We start from the raw sequence: 22,686 nt of genomic DNA on the forward strand, positions 1-22,686 counted from the left end.
TATATAACAACCTATTTTGTCTATTGTTGTACGTGAGAAGAACACTATTTGTTTGCCTAGCAAAATATTGCCAACTTCGACTGGAGGAAGATCTGCTCTCTGCTCTTTTAACTATTAGATGTTGGGGCATCGTGTACTTGCAAAATGTGTGCTTGCAATTGATCAGTGGTCCCTCCATAGACAACAATCCTCTATAGAAGACAGTCCAGTTTATTAGTAGTATGACAGAATACCTGTGTGGTATTCTAGGCCGTGGTTGGGCAAAACATACATGGAGATCTATTTAGTTTCTTTCTTTCTTTGGACAATTTATATGCCACTTACATTTAAACAAAGCTCTAACAAAGTAGTCTAAAACTTTCTGAAATAAACAACTTCAAAAAAATGCCAGAGTATTTCTACCTTCTATAAACAAAATGAACAACTGGAAGATCCTCTTCAGCATCCCAACAAACATTACAGTACACTTAAAATCGGCTACAAAAATACAAAGGAAAATTAACATAAAACAGCCAAACAACAGGAAGTAAAATATTATAAATGCATATCAACTAAAAAGTTTATATTCTACAATTTTAAATAACACAATTGACCAAAATAAAAAATCAACACTCTATCCAGCCAACATACATGAATCAATTATCATTAAATAAATAAATCCAGTTAAATGTCCAGCCCCCTATACAGCAATAAACACAATTTAATCTAACTGCAGATAAAAATACATGCATACCTAAAGTAGAGGATCCTTTGGTGGTTTACAGTGTATTGGCAAGGCAGAGTATTGGCAAGACTCTGTTTAACAACAGCAACAAAAAAATGTCCCGCCCCACAAAAAAAGCTACCAGAATTACTGATCCATTACAATCCAGATTATGGATAGGAAAACTAAGGCCCAGGGGCCGGATCTGGCCTTCTAAATCCAGCCCACAGACGGTCCAGGAAGCAGCATGTTTTTACATGAGTAGAATGTGTCCTTTTATTTAAAATGCATCTTTGGGTTATTTGTGGGGCATAGGAATTCATTCTTTTTTTTTTCCTTTCCAAAATATAGTCCGGCCCCCTACAAGGTCTGAGGGATAGTGGACCAGCCACCTGCTGGAAAAGTTTGCTGACCCCTGATGTCGATACAGATTTGTACATGCAGATGAAGATAGTCTGTCACCATTTTGAATTTGGCTTGGCTCCCAAGCCATTATTTCACACCTGGCTTGGTTGGTGGGTGGGGTTGTAGTAAAAAATGAAGTAGATAGCACAAGTGTGGTCTAACCAAGCTTGCATGTTCAGTTCATAAGACTTGGCCAACAATCTGTGGGAACTGAGATTGCACCTGAAGCCATATCCCAGAATTCTCTGCAGCACATCAGATTACTATGCCATATGCTCAGGGCACATTGCTTTGGCAAGCACAACAATGTGGAAAATGATCTCTGGAGTTAGAAAGTTGCAAAAGCCCAGCTATATGCAGGAATAACAAGTCAATAAAGCCAAGAACTAAAGGTAACAGGATTACAAAGCATGTTTTGATTACTATAGCTCCAAATATAAAGCTGATATGCAATACCTGGTGGAAGAGTCATCTTCTTCTCAGACGCCATCCTGCTATGTCCACGACAAGCTACATTTGAATGTGTTTTCAAAGGAAAACAGCAAGGGGGAGGGGAAATTCCCTCTAAGTACACCTAAGCTCATGAGTGTGTCTTAAGTGGCTCTTTGGATCCTGGCCACAACACACATAAATACACAGTCAAATGCGTATTTACTTTTTCATTAGCCGAATCAGTCAAAGCCATTGTCTGAGTCGTGAAAAGCACGTCAGGACTCGTCTAGGTAAAAAAGAAAAAGGTAAAGGACCCCTGGATGGTTAAGTCCAGTAAAAGGCAACTATGGCGCACAGCTGTCATCTCGCTTTCAGGCCAAGGGAGGCGGCGTTTGTCCACAGACAGCTTTTCCAGGTCATGTGGCCAGCATGACTAAACTGCTTCTGGCGCAATGGAACACCGTGATGGAAATCAGAGCCCATGGAAACACCATTTACCTTCCAGCCACCTATTTATCTACTTGCACTGGCGTGCTTTTGAACTGCTAGGTAGGCAGGAGCTGGGACAGAGCAACGGGCGCTCACCCCATTATGTGGATCCGAACGGGGCTGAGTGTTTTCTCCTTTGTCTTGTGCTTGTCCAAGAGTTTTTGCCATTGCCCTTCCACTTCACCCTGGAAAACCCACTATTTAGCACTAAATCGGAACCAACGGCAATCCACTGAAAATCCAATTGCCGTTTGTTCCAATTCAGCACTAAACCACAGGTTTCCCCAGGAGAAAGTGATGGGGTAAATGGAAGTATTTCTTCCAAGTCTTCCAGTCTTTTATAGGGGGAAGGCGCCTTTACTTCAACAACACTCGTTCAGTACTTTGAAAACAGCACTCTCACTGCCACTGCAGTTGTTGTTTCTCTCATTGCATTCGGAATGAAAGCAATCCAGTATGTTCTGTAACTTTGAAAACACAGAGTCAAGCTGCCAAAGATTTAATTTTTCATAAAAATAAAATTGACCCATGAAAGAATTAAGCCTGGACAAGAAAAGAGTGGTTTTTAGTGATATCTCATAATGGTATTTCATTTTCTTTATAAATGCTTGGATAATATATTTGTTGCATTTTATGCTACACTAATTTAGTTTCCGTTAAGAATGATTACGTAAGAGAGCCACTGAAAAACTCAAGTAAATGTAAACAAATGTGAAAGTTCTTCTCAAGTTGTTGCAAAAGGGTGGATTAAAAAAACACAAGCACTGCTCCCTATTGTAACTGAAAGGGATGTCATGCGCTTTCATGGTATCTCAGCAAGGATAAGCCGGAAAAGTATTTGGCACAGGCATCTTCTTTGTGGAACAAAATATTATGGCATGTTGCAAAATGTAGACACTTGCTTCTAGGGCTGGGGTTCCTTCAGATACCTTTTCAAGCTAACCAACTCTGAATCCGATACCTGTACTCAAGTGATGCGGCAATCAATGAGATAAATGTATTGCAACTAAAGCACCACTGATTTCAACTATTCATTCATCCTTAGGATAAATTTGAAGAGTTTTTCCACTTGAATAAAACGTCAAATGCCTTTTTGGTCACATTGCTTTTACTAAAGAGTACTATTTATTTGACAGTTGAATCAATAGACCTTTTTGAATCCTTTTGCTCACTATAACTGTGTTCAGAAAAAGCAAGTATCAGATGCGTTTTCAGATAATACCGTGTACCAATAAATATTTTAAACAGGGTCTTTATTCTTCCCCATATTGTAAGCTAAAACATACTGCCTAAGAAGTGCTGTTTCTATGTAACTATCACTTGACAAATGCAATTACATTTTGAAATCATTATGCACTAGTGAAGAACTGTGTTTGAGAGTCTCCACTTCAAACATCTGTTTCAGTGCTATTTTTCTAGAAAAAGAGAACATCTCTTATAATGGTAATGTTGCCCACCTGAGAGGAACTGGCAAGTTCCAGCTGAAAAAAGCCCTGCTGATTCTAATTTAATTTGCACACCCTTGACCTTTGTCAAAGGAGGGTGGGTGCAAGCTGGGGCCTGTACTTGAAAAACTGAAAAGTATTCTAGATGCTGACATCAGCTTTCATTCTGATGTCTCAATCTTCAAGACAGAAAACACATTTTTACAGCTTTCTTGAAAATGAGCGGTGTGCTAAGCTGGGCTTTACACTTGAAATGCTGAAAGCTGTCTTGAATGTGGTCACTAGTTTCATTCTAGGAACTCACTTGAGTTTTGCTTGATTTCCAAGTCACTATGTTACATAGAATGCTTTCTCTTTAAAAAAAAGGGGGGGTCGTATATAAAATATCTGCAATTTAGGGAAGTACATGGTTCTACTTACTATTTCAAATTTAAATACATCTTTCTTTGTTTAGATCAGAACACGAATGATCTCTGTATGTAAACAGTAAAGTCAATCCACATGCTTAAATTTAGGATCAAGTTTAAGAAACAGCCCTGTTTTCTGTAGCACTGCAATTAATTACATGAGATGAGAATGCAAATTGCAAACCAGGAGGAATTGCAGCATAGAAATACTTTTTTTCAGTTCCGGCACCTCTCAGGTGGGCGCCTTTGCCATTATAAGAGAACAAGGCGAGTTTTCTAGTAAAATAGCACTGGAAGATAAAACATGCAAAGGAATAAAAGTGGAAAAGCAAGCAAGCATGTGAACGTCCTATCAAACTGCTTGCTTCTCCATGGAATGTTCTTTTTTCCAAAGGTTGCCAGGATACACAGCTTTCTTATAATCAAAGTTCCTATGAGCAAAGAAATCCTTCTTAATATGTACCAATTCCCTTTCTTTTTAAAAACGCTCCAACACATTTTCTTCTGTGTTGAAAATTATGCATGCCAAATGTTAAAGCCAAGTTATAAACTTCTAGAAAACAGGATTTATAATGGAAATCAAGCACTACGTAATCACTGGACACACGTTAAAAGTGTTCTTTTGCAGTTTTAAGGTCTGACCCTAAATCTTCAGGGGGGGAGAAACACTTATCAGAATTTCAGATTAAGGTGCATGGCTCATAACAGAGAAGCCAAAAGAAACCACAGTAACCTAGGCTAGTTAGAGTTTACATTATAAAACTTTTACCTCACTGTTAAACAATGCCATTAACTTCATCCATTTTCAGAAGGAGAGTCAAGGCTGCCAAAACACACCAACTGTACAGCTGTAGGAAATAATTCCTGCCCACCACTAAATCACTTCTCTGCCACCATTGTTCCAACACAACTGTGTATTTCACATTGAATATGGATATAGCACAAAATGCTATGTTCTGTTTCTGTTCTTAAGAGTGTCACAATAGTTGCAACTTGCCAGCTGGGCGAGATCCTGGGTTTATTGCTTGCTCTAGGGTACAGCAATCCCAAAGAGTTCGTGGCCGCTGTGATTAAAGCATTTGTATGAGCACAGAAGTGCCTTGACAGGTAAGAGCTCCAAGTTTCTGCTAGTCTTCATTCGCTTTTTAAAAGAAAGGGGAAAATATAACAGCATAACTGTTAGCGTATTTTACAGAGCATATTCATTTTTATAAATTGTAGCGATGTATAAATTGAGGGGTCCTCATGAACCTCTCTGACACAACACAGTCAACCCTTACATTCAGATTTGCTCAGACAAAATGAACAACAAAGAGCTGGCAGAAATGATGTTTAAAATAACATTTGTGTCAGAGCTATAGTTGCGCTCACACATTTATCTCTAAATAGAAAGGCAGCAGGAATTTTACATCTGCGAAGAACAATCCAACGCTATGTAATCTGGTGGGGAAATGGGCCAGCAGGAGTCAAGGGAAAGCTAATTTACTGGATGGCATTCAAAATTAGTAATTGGAGGAGCAGGACGGTGAAACTGAAAATCAAGATGTTATACCCTGTTGATGAGGTGTTAGGAAACTGTGTCAGATTTGCCACTTCAGCACAAGCCTCAAGAAAGGGCATCATGCAGTGTCCTTTCAGAGACCTTACCCAGGAGAAATATTGATTCTATTATGAAACATAATATTTTATGTAGAGATTCTGTCTGAGCTTCCATGATCTTATGTCCTCCCTTAGTCCAGAGATTAATCATAGCAGTCTTGGGGGGGGGGCGTAATCTGTGTGTCTTCCCCTAGTGACCCTTTCACCATGGTAGTGGAACTGCCAGCGGGCACTATCAAGTTATGGGTCCCATATAAGGTGACATCTTTCTACTGACATTTGCATGTGCACAGGAGGAGGTACTGAGTTGTATACCCCATGGTAACAGCCACAGATGGTCCAGACCTGTGGTTTTTATGATATCTAAAACAACAACACCCGACAAACCAGGGTTTCTGAATAGCTACCAAACCAAGAACTGATTATTTGCAGCTGCTTTGCTATAATACCTAGAATGACAAATCTTGGTTTGAGATGTAGCAGAAGGGTACTGTATGAGAAAAGCAACCCTCAGGTTCTGCATGGCACATTTAAACTGGCCACTGACCCTGCCTAGGCCTCAACCTAATTGCCAGATCAGGTTCAGGGGCCACTGTCATGAGCTTGTGAGGCTGAAATGTGTCTCTGAAGGACGGGGGGGGGGCAGGATGCGAATTAAATAAACAAATGGAACGCAATAAAAGAAAACACGAGATTACAGATGAGATAAGCGAATTAATAAATAACAGCAGAAGTGGTATTAAAACAGAGAAAGCTGAGACAGTTTAGATAGGAGATGGCTGGCCACTGATGGAAACCAAATGCTGAACCAGAAGTATTCTCCTTATAACTGGGACCCAATAATTTTTAATGCACACGTGCAGAAAGAAAACAATAGATTTTGAAGGTGCTCATGGAAAACATGCCGCAGCAGAACCTAGCAAAAGTCTGGTGATGCAATGAACCCAGCTTTAAATAATACATGAGTCAGGAAAAATTACCTGTCTTATATCCACGAACTGTACACATTCTAGCCACATGCCCAGAAAGCCACGTCTACACTGAGCACATTCTTGTTTATGGGCAAGCATCTTCTGTGCATTTAAGTTCTGCTTTAGAGCTCTGTGTAAATTAAAGTTTTTCTTTTCCAGTTGATCAAGAATAAATCTTGCTGTTAGTTCCTGTATGATTAAAAAGACAGAATAGCTTATATTATTTAAAAGACTTGCAAGGGAACCTTAAAGTGAATGCTTTTAACCCCGGACACTTAGCAGGAGACTCTGTGAGCATATGGCTCCATATTTTAATAATCTCTTATCCAGATGGGCCTTGTAGCCTTTTTACCCCAAGTTGCACAGCTCTGTTTGCAAAAGGCTCTGCCTGATAGGGGTAAAAGAGTTGTTCTCTCTATCCCCAGACGTGCGGTAACCATGAGGCACTGTTAATTTATTGTAAAGGATAGATCAGGTGCCACACTCAAATCTAGCTCCAGGAAGGACGTTTTTCAATCAGTGTCTGTTGATGGAACTTGGAGGAGGGAGCTGTTGCTAGCCAGTGTGGACAATACTAGATGGTAACTCCCTGTGTTCCTATCTGAACATGTTCCTTTTTCCTGACAGTGCTTATTAATTTCACAAAGCATGCTAGACTTTTCTACCCACAGACAGCCAGTTAAAGAATTCAGTGCTATTTGTATAACTATTTACAAGATGCAATCAATTTTAAAGCTTCCAAATTAATCTGTTATTTTACAATTTGAGCAAGAATTCAGTTCTAACCTGAGATTAATACTGAAATAGCTAATCCTTTTTGTCAAAGATGTCCTGAAAATGCTCAGATTGCTCCATTCTGCTTTTTTTCCAGCAAAAATACTTATTTTGTAATTATGAATGATTCGCTGAGCTCTTTGCAAAAAGATATATGTAGGCCCCACCCCAAGGAGGTTAATTTTGTAGAATTTGGAAATAATTTCTGTTTTTTCTTTAAAAAATAGATTTGTGTCAAGGTCTTTAAAAAACCAAGTTAGCTTTTAACTTATTACTCATTGCAAAATCATTAACTCAAACAGAACCAAAAAGAGTAGCCATAGAATCCTATGGGAATATAAAATGGCTCACTGTAAGAGAAAAGCAAATTTATTTATAGCAATTGAGATACAGTTTGCTGAAGCCACACAATACACAATATACATAGCCATAAAGTACAATTGCAGCCTTTCACAGACACATTTTTTCACAGACCCACTTGTGGATGTGGTGTTCAAATTCTCAGCTCGGTTATTGTTAAAGGCTTTATTCCAAAATTCACTACATCGCCCAAACACATATCATACTACAGGTTAGTTCAGAAGTTCACAGCAGAGCTCCAAGACACATGGCTAGGCATTAAGCTAAGACATTGTCCCAATACTCGCCACACTCAGGGCCTTGAAATGTTTTTGAGGTGCTATCATCTGGGGAAGAGTCAAAACTAGACCTTATCAGGAAGCTGGTCTGCTTTCAGCTGCTTAGAGCATCCTTCAATGCAATAAGAATTACTTTTGTACTATATGGTTCTTTGTAAGTCTTGGTGAAATATACATACACTTTGTCTACCTTATTGAAAACTTCTTCTCATTAATATACTGTTGTTACAGTCCTGTGCCTTTCAGTGCTTTTTTGTGGCTGTTATATAGAACTGTGCTCTTGTATGTGATTTTAAATATCTTCTCCATGTATTTCAGCATTTTTCAATCTTTGGAGAGTTGCATAGGTTTCACTAACATTTTGCTCTTTAAAAGGATGGGGCAGAAACAGTGTTCATTCAGTGTTTGTGCTCTTTAAAAGGAACGGGTAGAAACAGCTACTATTAACTTTTTTTCCTCTGTACTTAAATACTGTTGGAAAGTGGTTGGCTTCCACCATAGCATCTATTATTATTTTCCAAGAAATCACTACAATTTATCAAAATCCTGAAACTTTAATTAACTTAATTTCAAACTCTGTCCACCAGACTAAGGATCATTTTTAATAAGTAAAAATATCTCTTGGAATACAGAATGGTTATTTAGAATCGTTTGAATGACAAGGATTTGGATTACTCTGAAATCTGAAAAAGTCATTTGTAAGCTATAGGGTGGTATTAAACTAAGTCATTCCCAGAGATGACCCACTGAGATCTATGGACTTAAGTTAGTCCATTGTTATCTACAATTTTGAAAAAAATTCTCCAGTAACCTTAAGAGTCAAAATGTCCTCCTCTTGTATGGCACTAACTGGATGTTTCTGAAGCAATGGATTACTTTCACAATAAAGTTCCTCCAGTTCAAGATCTTCCATCTGTTTAAACAACAGAAGAAATACAGGAAACATCAATACTTTCAACAAAATGTTTACCAAATGTCATTTCCAATGAGAAGGCAGAGTGTTTTATCTCCTGATCAGATAAAAGTTGCAGGCAACTTCTTGTAGCTTGGCAGATCAAATTCAGGTCACAGGTTAGCCACCCTTATTCTAAAGAGAGGTCAGGAAGGAGCATCTACCCCATGAGATCTCCAGCTTGACATGTTGATACTGCTGGCTGCTTTAGTATTAAGCCTTTGATTGCAGTTGCAAAAATAGGCATACTGACTTGGAAGAAAGTCCCTGTGAACTAAGTCAGGGGCAAACAATTTCATGTTCAATTCATTGATTAAACTTGCATCTTAAAAAAAAAAAATAGTAAGCACCAAAGGGGTCTAATCAAAGTCTGCAGCTGGTGCCCCTCCAGTCCAAAAATTAAGCACTGCTGTCCTCAGAGGACTCCACTGTTGAAGTCCCAGAGAGACCAGAGGCTCCGTTGCTTAATTGCAGCAGGACATTACTATAGCAGGTGGCACCCTTCAACTGAAGAAGTACCTTCCTCTACAGAAGAGCTTTCCAAACTGTGTGTCATGGCATGCTAATGTCGGCTGCAGTGTGTAGGTGTGTCACATGACTGCTCCCCACACTCCTCCCAGGGCTGGAAAGGGGTTAAGGGGTTTGCTAGTAAACCTGAATTACTGTGTCGTGAAATGATGCATGTCTAAAAAGTGTGTCACGAACAGGGGAAAGTTTGGAAAGTTTGGAAAGCTCTGCTGTACAGACAGGGCTAACAACTGGGATGTAGCTGCTACCATAGTTGGTTTTGTTGCTGAAGCGGTATCCTATAACACAGTCTGAGATTCACATCCAGCCTGAACTTCACCTTGCCTTCCTCTGCTTTCAGACTGAGCCTTGCCTCACCTCACCTTGCATCCCACCTGTGCCTACTTAGCATTGTATTGTTCTGCGCCTAGCCTGACCCTCACCTTACCACAAAACAAGACAATGCCACCACCCATTTTCCAGCCCTTAGGCAGGAGAGACTGTACAGGGTATGGTGACTTTGGCAACAGGACTTTCCAGCAGTCCATTATGTGCAATGGGCTTACCATAAAACTAGTAGCTGACCAGGGGGGGAAAGCTATTCAAATGGATCTGGAAGAAATTATTCATAGTTAGGCCATCCCCACTGTCAACTGTGTAACAAGTTGCGTTATTATACCCTTGATTTCTAGAGCTACTGAAGGGACCTGACACACTGTGCTGTTTGCTGGAAAGCCATCCAAGAATGTATTTTTTCCTTATGGTTTGATGAAATTTCTCTAAGTAATTTACAAACCATTTTGAAATAAATGGTACTGATTCTTTGTTCCTTCTGTAATGATTACTATTCCTCTTATACACATTCTGGTCTATGAATACTTTCCAATGAGAAATCAGTAAAAATTATTTTAAATCACAAGTTCATATGCTACATAAGCAAATATTAAGTGGGCTCCTTTGAGAGGAAGCGCATAATAGAAATTTGCTTAATAATATTGCATTTAGCTTAATTTGATACTATTTGGTTTTATGAAACAACCTAAGCTTATCTAACTCTAATGTTTTATTAGATAGAGCATACAAAGATAGGTAAATCGATAGATAACAATTCTGCTGATATTATATAAGCAACTACTCAATGTAAGCAAAGCTAGAAGACCCTGACTTACTGAGAACACCTGTATTAAACGTATAAACACAGAGAGAGGATTCTGTGCAACTGGTATATCTGTAAAACCTTTTATTGTCTTTCCACAAATGAAAGCTTGAGATTTTGTGACATTAAAAAGTTCATACCTCCAGGGCAAGATGAGTGAATAGGCAATTACATTCTGGGTCACATAGTTTGTAGCAATCACCATAAAAATATATCACTTTCTTACAGCTTTTTTTTTTTCAAATTATAACTATGACAGAATCTCTGAGGTGTAATCCAAAATCTCCTTTACAAGAAACGTCAAAAGATGATTTCATTCTCATAAAAAATAGTGAAGAACAGATCAGTAAGTTTGGAACTCTTGAGTTCTATAGCTAGCACAGGTTCCACATAAAAAATGACTACTAGCTGTTCATGACAATGAATTTAGCAGATATTTATTAACCCAGCCAAAGTTAAAATTCTTAAAGCCCATTGATTTCAATGGAAAAGTTTTTAAATGTGCTAACACTGAAAACAGTGGGACTTAAAAGTGTTTAAATTTAGGTCGATTATACCAACAATTGTTTAAAAGGCTCAGCAGGATATAGAAGGCTAGGTATTTGTTTGCATTTTCAGCAAAGCATAAATGGCAGTTAACTGTTGCAACAAGCACAATTCTTCAATAATTATAATCTGGGCAGTTGTGTAATAAGAACTCTCTAAATATTTTTTAAAGTAACAAAATTAAACAGTATTGATATGGTTCTAATGAATTTTTCTATGCATATCTACTTGGGAGAAGGAAGTTGCATTGAACTAAAAAAAATGTTACTTCAGAGCAAATATCCATAAAACTGACATGTTCAACACTTTCAAATCCCTTATTTAAATGCTAAAATATTGAAGTGCTTAACTCTGCCTCTTAAACTGACTTAGGGGCTAACTGCATCTTAATGCACACATGTAAAATTAGAGTCTCAAGACCACCTTTCAAAAGTTAGATGTACTCAGCTGTGTGTGGATAGTGCCAATTCTTTTTCCATTGGGAGAAATACTCAATTCTTTTCTAAATCTAGGTCTGTTTGGCTGCAAATATCCTTTTAAAAAATGAATCCTTTATTTCTGCCCAAATACAAATTGGCTCACAGACAAACTTTACATTCCCCCACCCCCATTATGTGAGTTTTATAGTTCAAAAGAGCCATATTTTCATGCCAATATACGCACTGTTTACATTACAGAATACTTGCAACCTTTCGTTCCTTTTAATTTACATAATTCTAGTACATGTAAAATGATAGGTGCAAGAAGGCGTTCTAGTTCCAAAATCTATTTGGTTTGATAACATGCTTGTTTGGAGTTTCATAATTTTTTGAATATTTTCCTTCTGAAATGTTTTAAAGTACAGCCAAAATAATCTAGAAAAGGGCCTTTGCACATGTAAAAGTATAATGTATGCATATGAGAACACTAGTTCCTCAGTAAAGTATTTTCTACTGTGCTCTCAAATGGAAGAGATGAATTTATTGTGTCCATCACAGATGTCAGGTGGAAGACTAGAAAGCCACTTCTAACAAGTGGAAGGATAGTGGCTTCCATTATGAATGATAAACTCATCAAAAGAAGTAGATAAAGCAAATACCACAAAAAGAACCCTTTAGAAAAGTACTGCTAACAAATCATACCTAATCAAACTTTATATTTAAATGCTATATTTTGAATTTGAAGTTGATTACTTGAATTCTTAGATGGGTATCTCTTCAAACAAGTTTCAGAAACTGAATTCCTAAATACAGGCTTTCTTATGCTTACAGATGGCTTCTGGTCTTCTTCAGTAGTTGTTTGTTGCTAGTGAAAGATGTATTTTCTATTTTGCTAGCAGTATCGTTTTTAATAGTTCCATTATGAATGACTCAGTTTGCCTCGACACCCCTGAAATTGCACATGACTTGCACCATGCTACTCTTCTATTTCCACCGGGAATAGTACATATAGTACAGCATGATATGTTAAATTCACTGCTTCACACAACAGGGTAGAGTTTGCTAACGTAAAGAAACAGGCCTGGACCAAAGCAGGAAACACAAATGGTGCCCGCTTCTTCACACTAAATAACAGAAGATTCTCCTGTACAAGCCTAGCTGAAAAGAATGGATGTTGCAGATTTCACATTCCTGTTCATCTTGATGTTGCTTAGAAAGCCCTTTCCTGGATTGTGCCCTATAGGCCAGACCTCTGCCTTCCACTCTACTAAAATTTAATGGAACCTATTATCTCTTGCCTTAGGCAACTACCACACACTACCTCATATTAGGGTCATTTTTGGTAGGGAACCTGAGTCTAATGGCAGCTCTTTGCATTACACATCAAATACATTTAATTCTGGTATCAAACAAGTGCTTTCTGCAACAATGCTGTGATATATTCAGGTACACAAATATATGAAACACACATGAGCACAAGGGGATGCCGTCCACGCTTCAGCAGCAAACATAGTTGTAGTTGCGAAAAAGAAAAAAAGTTTGCCATGTAATGTACCTGCAGTAGGAAATCACTTTGTGGTTAAAGGCTGTTGGTCAGATAAACTGGAATATTGTGAAACCATATACAAAGACTGAACATTTAAACGTTCAAGAAAATTATTTTCTACGGGTGAACTTTTCCAGTTGGCTTTTCTGTATTAGCAAGAAACGGAGTTGAGCAGTGTGACATTATGTAGTGCTGCCCTCAGGCGTTTGCTGATATTATTGCAGCATGCATTCAAACATCCTCTGTAAGCATTTCTATATATTGTGTGGGGTTGGGGTCCAGAGAGCTGTAGGCATACTGCCCTTCACATTGGGCACTTTCCTGCCTGCTGCTCCAGTTACTAGAATTGCCATCCTTTGCTCAATCACTTTTTATGGTATATCCATATTATATGGTTGTTAACCAACTGCATCCCAGTATTTTCTGACTATTCTTGCTGGTATGGATCTTAAGGTAAGTTAAAGACATTCATGAAATGAAAGTTTTCTGTCCCTTCATTTTTCCTTCCTCCCTGCCCCCTCCTGCACTACCTGTGTCACCCACAAAGCCTCTCCAGTAGGTTGGGAGGCCCTTCTGAACAATGTGGGATGGGACACAAAAGGTTGGTGGCAGAAGGAAGGATTCCCCTAAACTGAGTGGAGGTCCTGCTAATTTGGGGTGAACCTCCACTACCCTGCATAGTTCAGGAAGAATCCACATAAACAAGAATCCAATTCAGGTATATTTTTATAACTAATACAAGCATATTACTAAATACGCATTCCTGCTTCATGTTTCTGAAATCCATTTTACTAATTTTCATAATGTACAGATTATTCCACTGAAGAGATGTATTAATATTCCTACTTACTGCTGTTGGGAAGATCTGGATATTGTTTCCAGCTACATCTAGAACTCTAAGCTTCTTCAATTTGCAAAGTCCCTAGTGAAAAATGATAAATTTAGTAAAAGCCAAAGGAGCCTTAGCAACATTAAAGTAAATTATATTGACATCAGAGGTGAAAGGACAAAAATAAAACAGTTGTCAGAAGTGGGAGAATAAAAACAGGGAAAGCTGAAAATGTATTATAAATGTATTCTAAGAGTTGGTATTAAAACAAAGTATTTAGAATATTTACCTCTCTGGGGGTATATTTACAAATTGAAAATTGATACAGAAGGTAACAAAAGACGACATAGATGATAGAGGTGAGACAGATAGGGAAAGAATATGTATTTAGGTTATTTGCACTTACTTAGGCAGAGGGCTTATTCACACTTCCGCTAATGCCATGCCTGGAAAGCAGGGGTCCAAGCAGTTTTCCGCTTGACTCGTGCTTACAAGGCATGGGTCCAGGTGGTTTTCCCCTTGCCCCACTCCTTTCCAAGAGAAAACCCGCTTAGGCTGGAAGAAATAGCAAACCAGGGAAAACCCAAATTGCCATTTGCTCTGAGCGCTAAAGAGCAGTTTTCCCCAGGGGAAAGCAGCGGGACAAGAGGAAGTGTAGACAAGCCCTTAGTTTCAGTAGTGAATGGTAACTAGGTGGTTCTGCTAAAGGCTTCAAAGAAAAGGAGGGCTTTAAACAGTGGTATTTTGGGAAGCAGTGGTATTTTGGGAAGCAATTCTGGGCGTAGCAGGCAGCAAAGCAGAAAGGCGAGATGAGGTTCCATCCAAAGCAAAAGCTATTTTCCTTTAGGCCACACATGGTAATTCTTCATTAATTGTAATGTTAGGGTATTTTCTGGATGGACAGTGTTCTCAAAGCTACCAGCATGAGTTTGACCAAACTGCGGGAGACAGTGGAAGACAGAAGTGCCTGGTGTGCTCTGGTCCACGGGGTCACGAAGAGTCGGACACGACTAAACGACTAAACAACAACAACAGCAAAGGGTATTCCCATTTCCCATATGGTGAATATCAATAATGTGCTTATATGAATTCCCTGCACCTTCTTAGTTTAGCAAAACATAACAGATTCTAGGTTGTAGCTAACTAAATTCTACTCAGAGTAGTAGCAGTAGGAGTAGTAGTAGTAGTAGTAGTAGTAGTTATAGGCACAGGTGGTTCATGGTTTACTGACTGTTGTTTGCTTGGAGTGAAATAAAGCATGATCACTGGTTCAGATGTAATGCTAAATCAGGGATTGTGGCTTGCTTCTTCCCAGTGTGAGCAGGGAAGAGCAAATCAGCTAAGGTGAACACACAGTAAACAATTAACTATGGCTTACCATGATGTGCTAACTGGCTATAAACAGTCTGCACAACACAAGGTGATTTTTTTAAAAAAATAATCCCTGTACAAACTGCATATGACTTTTGTATTGGTCTCAAGAAGACAGTTTTCAAAGCACACCACTACTCACATCAGGAAGTTCTTCTATTTGATTTCTTGCCAAAATCAAGATCTTGAGTTTTCTCATGTATTTAATCTCTTCAGGGAGCGCAGTGATGGAATTGTTGAACAAATGGAGTTCACACAACTTTCGGAGATAACAGAATTCTTTGGGAATTTTTTGCAGTTGGTTATTGTTTAAACTCAAGCATTCAAGATGTTCAAGCCTATGAAAGGAACAAAGAATTCCAAGCCTCCAACTCTATTTTTCTTTTGTATGTTTACCAGTGAATGTTGGTCTACACATCTGCATCTAGATAGATTTTAATACAAAACAGGATTAAAAGTTGTTAATTAGTCTATCAAGTGAATGTACCTCAATCACCTTAATGCCAATAAAGGTATAGAAAAAGCACTAGAACTCAAAATTAATGTGGTAGTTTTTAATTCATAGGTCAGAGTTGTGTTTCTCATAGGTAAGAGTTAACCCTGTAACTAAGCACAATCAACTGAAGATGTAGCAGCCCAATAAATAACTGTTTGTCATCAAAGGAGCAAGTAGGCCTGGCATTGTGAAGACCTTCTTTGAACAGGCTTTTGGGAATTGACTGCTTTGAATAAAAGGGCTGGTGCTGTGCTGTTTTTATTGTAATTTTATATATGTACTGTATATGGTTTTATTTCTATTTAAATGTTTAATTATTTTTAATTATTGTTGTTTTTCTCTATATTTTTAGTGATTCTTGTTTTTATTTGTAAGCTACGTTGATTCCCATCAAGGAAACAAGTGGGGTATAAATAAGTATATAATAATAAAGGAATGACTGCTGACATGGATGGAACCTAAACACTACGAAGCGTACAATACCACAAAACATTATGTTTAAATATCTAGCTTAAGATTTCTATAGGAGCCCTTTTGCAATCCTAATGTAACCATATGAGAACTTGAGTCTACCTGATGTAACACTGACGTGGACAGAACAGAAGCAATTTTTAGTACAGCTAGTGAGTCTGAAACAAAAGAAAAGTAGAATGGATGACTGGGGAGGGCACTGGTGTTATTTTATTTTTTCTGCTGCTATTGTCCAAACAGTGTGAAGTGTGGAACCAAAATAAGGCGTATAACTTGCTATATTTTATTGTTTTTGCCATTCAGTATTAAGGAATATATCACACCTTTGGCCCAGATAAACATGGGCAAATGCTATGTCTCATACTAATAAATAATGTTATAGGCAGCTTAGGTAACACTTCAAAATTATAGTAGTTACCTTTGTATCTCTGGAGGAAGATAACTAAGCTGGTTGTTGTTCAGATTGAGAAGTACTAAATTTTGCAATCCATCTGTAAAAAAAGACAGTTTTAAGATAAAGTATATATTATCTATATAGACCTGAATATGCATTTTAATGCCATTGCATTCCATTTTTGTCATTACAGTGTGTGTGTTTTTATTGATCAACATTGTAACATGGGTGATCATTTGGTTACTAGGTAAGTACAGTACACTGTTTCAAGGGGAATATGAAGTGTTGCCAAAGGAGATAAAGAAAGTATATGCTCAGAGAGGTGACAGGACAGAGTCATGGGAAACCCAAAATGGGAATCAATGATAGGAAAATCCACAGTATGGAACAGGAACAATAACAGTCCAGTTCTATACATAGTTGCTTGCAAGAAAGTTCTCCTGAATAAATACCCCTCCCCACCTTCTCACTATATAGAAGGGTCTGGAAACTTCTGTTTCAGTGTATCTGAAGAAGTGTGCATGCACACGAAAGCTCATACCAAGAACTAACTTAGTTGGTCTTTAAGGTGCTACTGGAAGGAATTTTTTTTGTTTCTCCTGAATAAAGGGAAGTTACTCCTAGGGCAGTGTGGACAGAGTGACAGCAAGGGAACAAAATGAGAACAGAAAGCAGGTTTGTAAACTTGGCTACAACGTCATAAGCAGCCTAAATCTCACTGATTGCCCATGCAGTTACATATATAAATTACAAACATCGTACATTTGGGGAACTGAGACTATTTAGGGCTACAAGGTTTAGTAAGACAGATTATTAAAAACATTTAAACGTAGACTCCTTAAAAAATGTCATAGAAGACTGGCACCATCTTAGAAATTTGCCTTATCTCAAAATAATAAATGTTTTTCTCTAAGAGAGAAAACATCTTCTGCAACATGTGTATACATCATCTAAAAAGAGTGTATTTTCTCCAAAACTATTAGGGTTTGCTCATACACAAATTTATTCAATTTGATTCACTGATGCTACAATCCTTTCCCCTCTAAATGACTTTGTCAACATGAAAAAAGGAGATAGGAGGGGAGGGGCTGTCATATTATGAATATCTGTAGATCCTCCATTGGCTGAAGGATTGGGTAAAAGTGCTTTAATTAAAAACTGGAAGTAAGTCCCACTTAATACAACAATGCTTGTTTATGAGATAACAAGCATAGATTCAGAAACATGATTTATCAACTGTAAGTTTTTATGGAGCAGAATTTCTACAACAGAATATATTATATGTCACATTATATACACTGCACAATAAAATGATTTTGAGCAGGATGTGATATGAGCTTACCAAATATTAAGGGTGATATTCTGGTGATCTTGTTTCTAAACAAATGAAGAGTCTGCAAAGACTTGAGGTATTTCAGCTGCTCTGGAACCTCCTCAAAATTATTATTTCCCAAATTCAGTACCTTCAACTATAATAAAATATTTAATTAAACAGCCTTGCATCATTTCTTTCACCATAACATCAGACACATTTGAAGAGTCTGCTGGATCAACCAATGGCCCAATTAGTCCAGCATCCTGTTCTCACAGCTGCCAACCATATGCATATGGGAAGCCCCAAAGCATGGCCTGAGCCTAGATGGTATTCATTTACTTAAATAGGTAAAGGTAAAGGGATCCCTGACCATTAGGTCCAGTCGCGGATGACTCTGGGGTTGCGGCACTCATCTCACTTTACTAGCCAAGGGAGCTTCCGGGTCATGTGGCCAGCATGACAAAGCCGCTTCTGGCGAACCAGAGCAACACACGGAAATGCCATTTACCTTCCCGCCGGAGCACTACCTATTTATCTACTTGCACTGCGTGCTTTCAAATTTACTTAATGCATTTACTTAAATTTACTTTCTTACTTGAAAACTAAAAAAATAAATACCCTAAATCCAATATTATTTTAAAAATAGCATATTTCACCAGATCACACTGTGCTTTTGCAGTGCACCTTATGCTACAGAATGTGGTTTTGCCATTTTCTCTGTAAGCACTTTTCTGTACTAAGCCTCCTTTCTGTCTGTAATATGCTGTGATTTTAATTAGTTAGGCTATACAGAGCTGGTTGAACTAGGTTTGATCCATCCAAGTTACTTGCTTTAGTTGTGCCCAAGAGTTTGAATACACTCACTAGGAATTTTAACTTTTCCTTCTTTAAACAGTAGGCCTGGAACCCTATCAGAAACTGCATCCTAAAATGATGAGACAAGTATCTCTTTCTCTTTCAAAACATGAGTTAGGAAGGAGAAGCAGAGAACCAAATACTTCTCCATATAAATCCACCATATGCCATTATGCCAAAGGAGAAAGCATGATAGGACTGCACCCATTCCGAGAAGAGAGGCTGGCACAGTGCTACTCAAAATAATTATGTATTGTGGTATAGCCAGCACTTTCAACAACACTGCTTTCAGCATGAAGTATAAATATTTTACAATTGTGGAAAAATACACACTTTCGTGCCACAGTCATGGGGCTTTGTGAAAGTATTTTGAAGTAATTTGAGTTTTCCCAGAACATTTTTAAAATGTTGTTTTAAAAAGTGCATATTAGTCCCAGGTTGAATTATACTACTGCCAAGTTTCAGTCCGTCATAAAAAGTTCCACAACCACTTTTATGACCCATAAAAAATAAAGGCTTAGATTGAAAGATGTAAAGAACTATTCCCTTCCCTCCACCCCCAAACCAGCTGTTCAGTCAATGCCTTCTACTTGATCCCAGTTCTCTCCTAATTTAATATGATAAATAACCCAGAAACTAAGGGCACTGTCCAGTTAAATGTTGTGCACCCTTAACCCCCATTGATTCTAATGGTAAAGTAGAGCTTTTAAAAAGCTCTTAAATCTCTGTCACTGAAACCAATGGAGCTTGAAAGTGTTAGCTTTGAACACTTGCATCCTCTATGACCATGAAGATTATAGCATCTTTACCTTTCCATTAACAATCTAAAACTTGATAGTGGCATAAAATTTTGTCGCAAAGACAAATCGAATTGTTCAAAGAAAGCTGCACTACAGTTCACAAATGCTCTAAAAAAAAGGTTTTTCGGAAGGAACAAGCCCAATCTCACTTACAGAAGAACCATGTGTTCCTCTTGTTTTAAAAGCCCACAACACAACTGGAAACCCTAGGACAGGGGTGGCCAACTCCCAGGAGGCTGCAATCTACTTTCTGAATTAAAATCTGTCAGTGATCTACCCCCGTTTTTGGTGGGTTCAGCTCAAAGTTGTTGAGTTTTTTTAGGGAGGAAAACCCAGTTTTTTAGGGGTTCAGCTCTAAGTTGTTCAGCTTTTTTTTTAACCGTGCCAAAGTTGTTCTGTGGGGGGAGCCTGTGATCTACCAGTGATCTACCACAGATGTCCAATGATCTACCAGTAGATCACAATCTACCTGTTGGACATGCCTGCCCTAGGATGATGCTTTGTACTATTTTTTCCCCAATGAAGATTTTGAGCAGCGCTCCATTCCAGCTGTCCCGAAATTACAAAGAGCCGCAGATAAGGGGTCACCCCCCATCTTTGCTGTGCAATGCAGAACAGAGATCCCAAGCCACTTGAGTACAGAGGTAGTGATTGCCCTGGTCAGCTTACCCTAGACCCGTGGTTCCCAACAAGGTCTACAGGGGGGCAATTTGATTTTTAAGGGGGGCAATTCAAGAATGAGTTATTAACAGTTAATTGCCTTTTAGGCTTCCTCCACGTGAATAGGAGTTCACTTTTTGAATAAGAAGAATTATATGTCAGGGGGGGGGGGGGCGTGTCAGGATTTTAGAGATGCTTAGGTGGGGCATGGCCTAAAAAAGGTTGGGAACCACTGTGGACCTAGACTAAGGTTACCAGATGTCCCCGTTTCCCGGGGACAGTCCCCCGATTTACAAATCAGTCCCCATACAGAATCCATTGAAGATGAAAAGTGTCCCTGGATTCACTGAAAAAAATCTGGTAACCTTAACCTAGACCTATAGGGATGGCTTTTGAGCAGGTCCTGACCAGACTGCCAAATGCCCCCCACCTGCCCCTCCCCACTTGCACTGTCTCTTTACCAGCAGCTGAGGGAAGAAAAGTCCTACCACTTTATTTTCATGCTAGGTTCATAGGCTAAGTAACGCGGCGGGAAAGGCGCTGTCAGAAAAGCACAGGAGCAGGGCTGGGGGCGTGGGGCTGAAAGGTGGCAACCCTAGTGGTTACAGAGATGGAGGGACGGAGCCCCATGGCGCAGAATCCTCGACCAAAGGATCTGCTGGGCCGCCTCACCCGGCCCAGAGCCTTCATATCCTGAGGCAGCCGGCGCAGGCTGTTGTCCCGCAAGCTCAGTCTCTCCAGGCCCTTCATCTTCCCCAACCCCCGCGGCAGGCGGCGTAGCCCCCGCGCCTTCAGCGACAGGCAGCGAGTCCCTGGCCCACCACGCAGAGCCCGCAGCAGCTCCGCCGTCATGTTTCCTCTCCCTCCGGCCCGGTCAGCTCCGTGGCGCCGTAGAAACCGCGGGCGTAAACAAGGCCTCGCCGTCGCCATGGTAACGGCGGAAGCGGCGCGTCGTCCTGAGGCCTCGCGGCCATGGTAACGGGCGTCCACGTTACGAGCATGCGCAAGGGAGAGGCATAGAGACCGGAGTGGGTGATGGGAACTGTAGTCCGGCAATGTTAGGAAAGCCGCAGACAGATGCCCGGTCCCTGCAAATAAGAAGTCGAAGCAGGGGCAGCGAGGGGAGGAGATAAGGGCGACTAGTCGTGATTTTGGGCTGCTTCTCTTTATAAAAAGGCGCAGTAGGAACTGGACAAGAACAAATAGCATTTTTTGTAGGTGGACAACAACAAAACACAAATGCAGGAGTGTAGAAATTACCTATCGCTAGGATGGGACACAGGTGGCGCTGTGGGTTAAAGCCTCAGCGCCTAGGACTTGCCGATCGAAAGGTCGGCGGTTCGAATCCCCGCGGCGGGGTGAGCTCCCGTTGCTCGGTCCCAGCGCCTGCCAACCTAGCAGTTCGAAAGCACCTCCGGGTGCAAGTAGATAAATAGGGACCGCTTACCAGCGGGAAGGTAAACGGCGTTTCCATGTGCAGCTCTGGCTCGCCAGAGCAGCGATGTCACACTGGCCACGTGACCCGGAAGTGTCTCCGGACAGCGCTGGCCCCCGGCCTCTTAAGTGAGATGGGCGCACAACCCCAGAGTCTGTCAAGACTGGCCCGTACGGGCAGGGGTACCTTTACCTTTACCTTTAGGATGGGGCCAGGAAGGGGAGGCTGGGACATAGGAACATTGGAAGCTGCCTACTGAGTCGGACCATTTCATCCATCTAGCTTACTACTGTCTACACTGACTGGCAGGGTCTTCCCCTGGTTTCAGACACGTTTTTCTCCCAGACCTGTCTGGAGATGCAGAGGATTGAACCTTCCGCATGTGCTGATGCAAAATGACAGGAATAGTTCCACGTACAACATTATTTCTTCTAACTCCAATGTTTTTCAAAAGTTTATTTTGCATTTCTTTTAAAATCTTTAGTCCCAGGAACTCAAGCACAGGAAAACTGGCTTTGTATATATTTATATATATGAATGAGGAAAGTGATGCCTGCTTTAAGATGGTGCTACAGCAGGTTTTTCTTTAAAAATCTATTAATCTGTCTGAATAATCATCAGGGCCCTTTTTCAATTAAAAGTTTTTAACTCTGATTAAATGGTGCGTCCCTAAAAACAGCACATGTATTCCTTTTTACAGATGTATAAAATCTCCTTCCACCAGCATCCTCAGCAACTTTTACTGTGATTTGTAGAGAGCAGAGAGCAAACCTTAAGAGCCCCTCCCCTACTTCATTAACTTATATTTTGGAAATAGCCCAGGCTAACATTGTGGGGTGTGTGGTTTTGGGGGGAGCTCTTCCCTTGCCAGCCTCTATTTGCTGTTGCTGCAGTAGCCATGGTTACTGATGGGGTAGAAGACCCTTTCTGGCTGCTATCAACAATAGGCACTCTGCAATAGAATGCTGCTAGTAGGAGTGAAAGTATAAATCAATTCTTGCTCTGCTTTTCTATAAAAAATTATATACAAAGTTGAACCTACTCCTGACCGAACATAATACAGAACTTATG

The 22,686-nt window shown here is 39.7% G+C and overlaps 1 protein-coding gene across 2 annotated transcripts; it reads right to left on the reverse strand.

Annotated features, from left to right (window-relative positions):
- Nucleotides 1-3,265: 3,265 nt before the first annotated feature.
- Nucleotides 3,266-21,415, reverse strand: LRRC69 (leucine rich repeat containing 69). Of its 2 annotated transcripts, XM_081919791.1 has the most exons (8): nucleotides 20,853-21,415; nucleotides 17,893-18,019; nucleotides 16,575-16,647; nucleotides 15,332-15,527; nucleotides 13,840-13,911; nucleotides 8,675-8,776; nucleotides 6,461-6,640; nucleotides 3,266-5,022 (listed from the first exon to the last, which is right to left on the reverse strand). In XM_081919791.1, the coding sequence occupies exons 1-8, from the start codon at nucleotides 21,387-21,389 to the stop codon at nucleotides 4,912-4,914; spliced, it is 1,398 nt and encodes a 465-aa protein (XP_081775917.1). In that variant the 5' UTR covers nucleotides 21,390-21,415; the 3' UTR covers nucleotides 3,266-4,911. The 2 variants fall into 2 exon arrangements, with proteins under 2 accessions (XP_081775917.1, XP_081775918.1); XM_081919792.1 differs by lacking the exon at nucleotides 13,840-13,911 and having other exon boundaries at nucleotides 20,853-21,154.
- Nucleotides 21,416-22,686: the final 1,271 nt, after the last annotated feature.

The sequence above is a fragment of the Podarcis melisellensis genome (assembly GCF_964234715.1).
Source record: "Podarcis melisellensis genome assembly, chromosome: 7".
Classification (NCBI taxonomy): domain Eukaryota; kingdom Metazoa; phylum Chordata; class Lepidosauria; order Squamata; family Lacertidae; genus Podarcis; species Podarcis melisellensis.

Bases quoted from the DNA above. Each gene is read 5' to 3' on its own strand.
- LRRC69 (XM_081919791.1), bottom strand. From the start codon at position 21,389: ATGCTATTTGTTCTTGTCCAGTTCCTACTGCGCCTTTTTATAAAGAGA. The intron at 15,528-16,574 runs GTAACTACTATA...TTCCTTTCATAG, and splicing joins CTTCCTCCAGAGATACAAAG to GCTTGAACATCTTGAATGCT. The intron at 8,777-13,839 runs GTAAGTAGGAAT...TTGTTTAAACAG, and splicing joins TCCAGATCTTCCCAACAGCA to ATGGAAGATCTTGAACTGGA.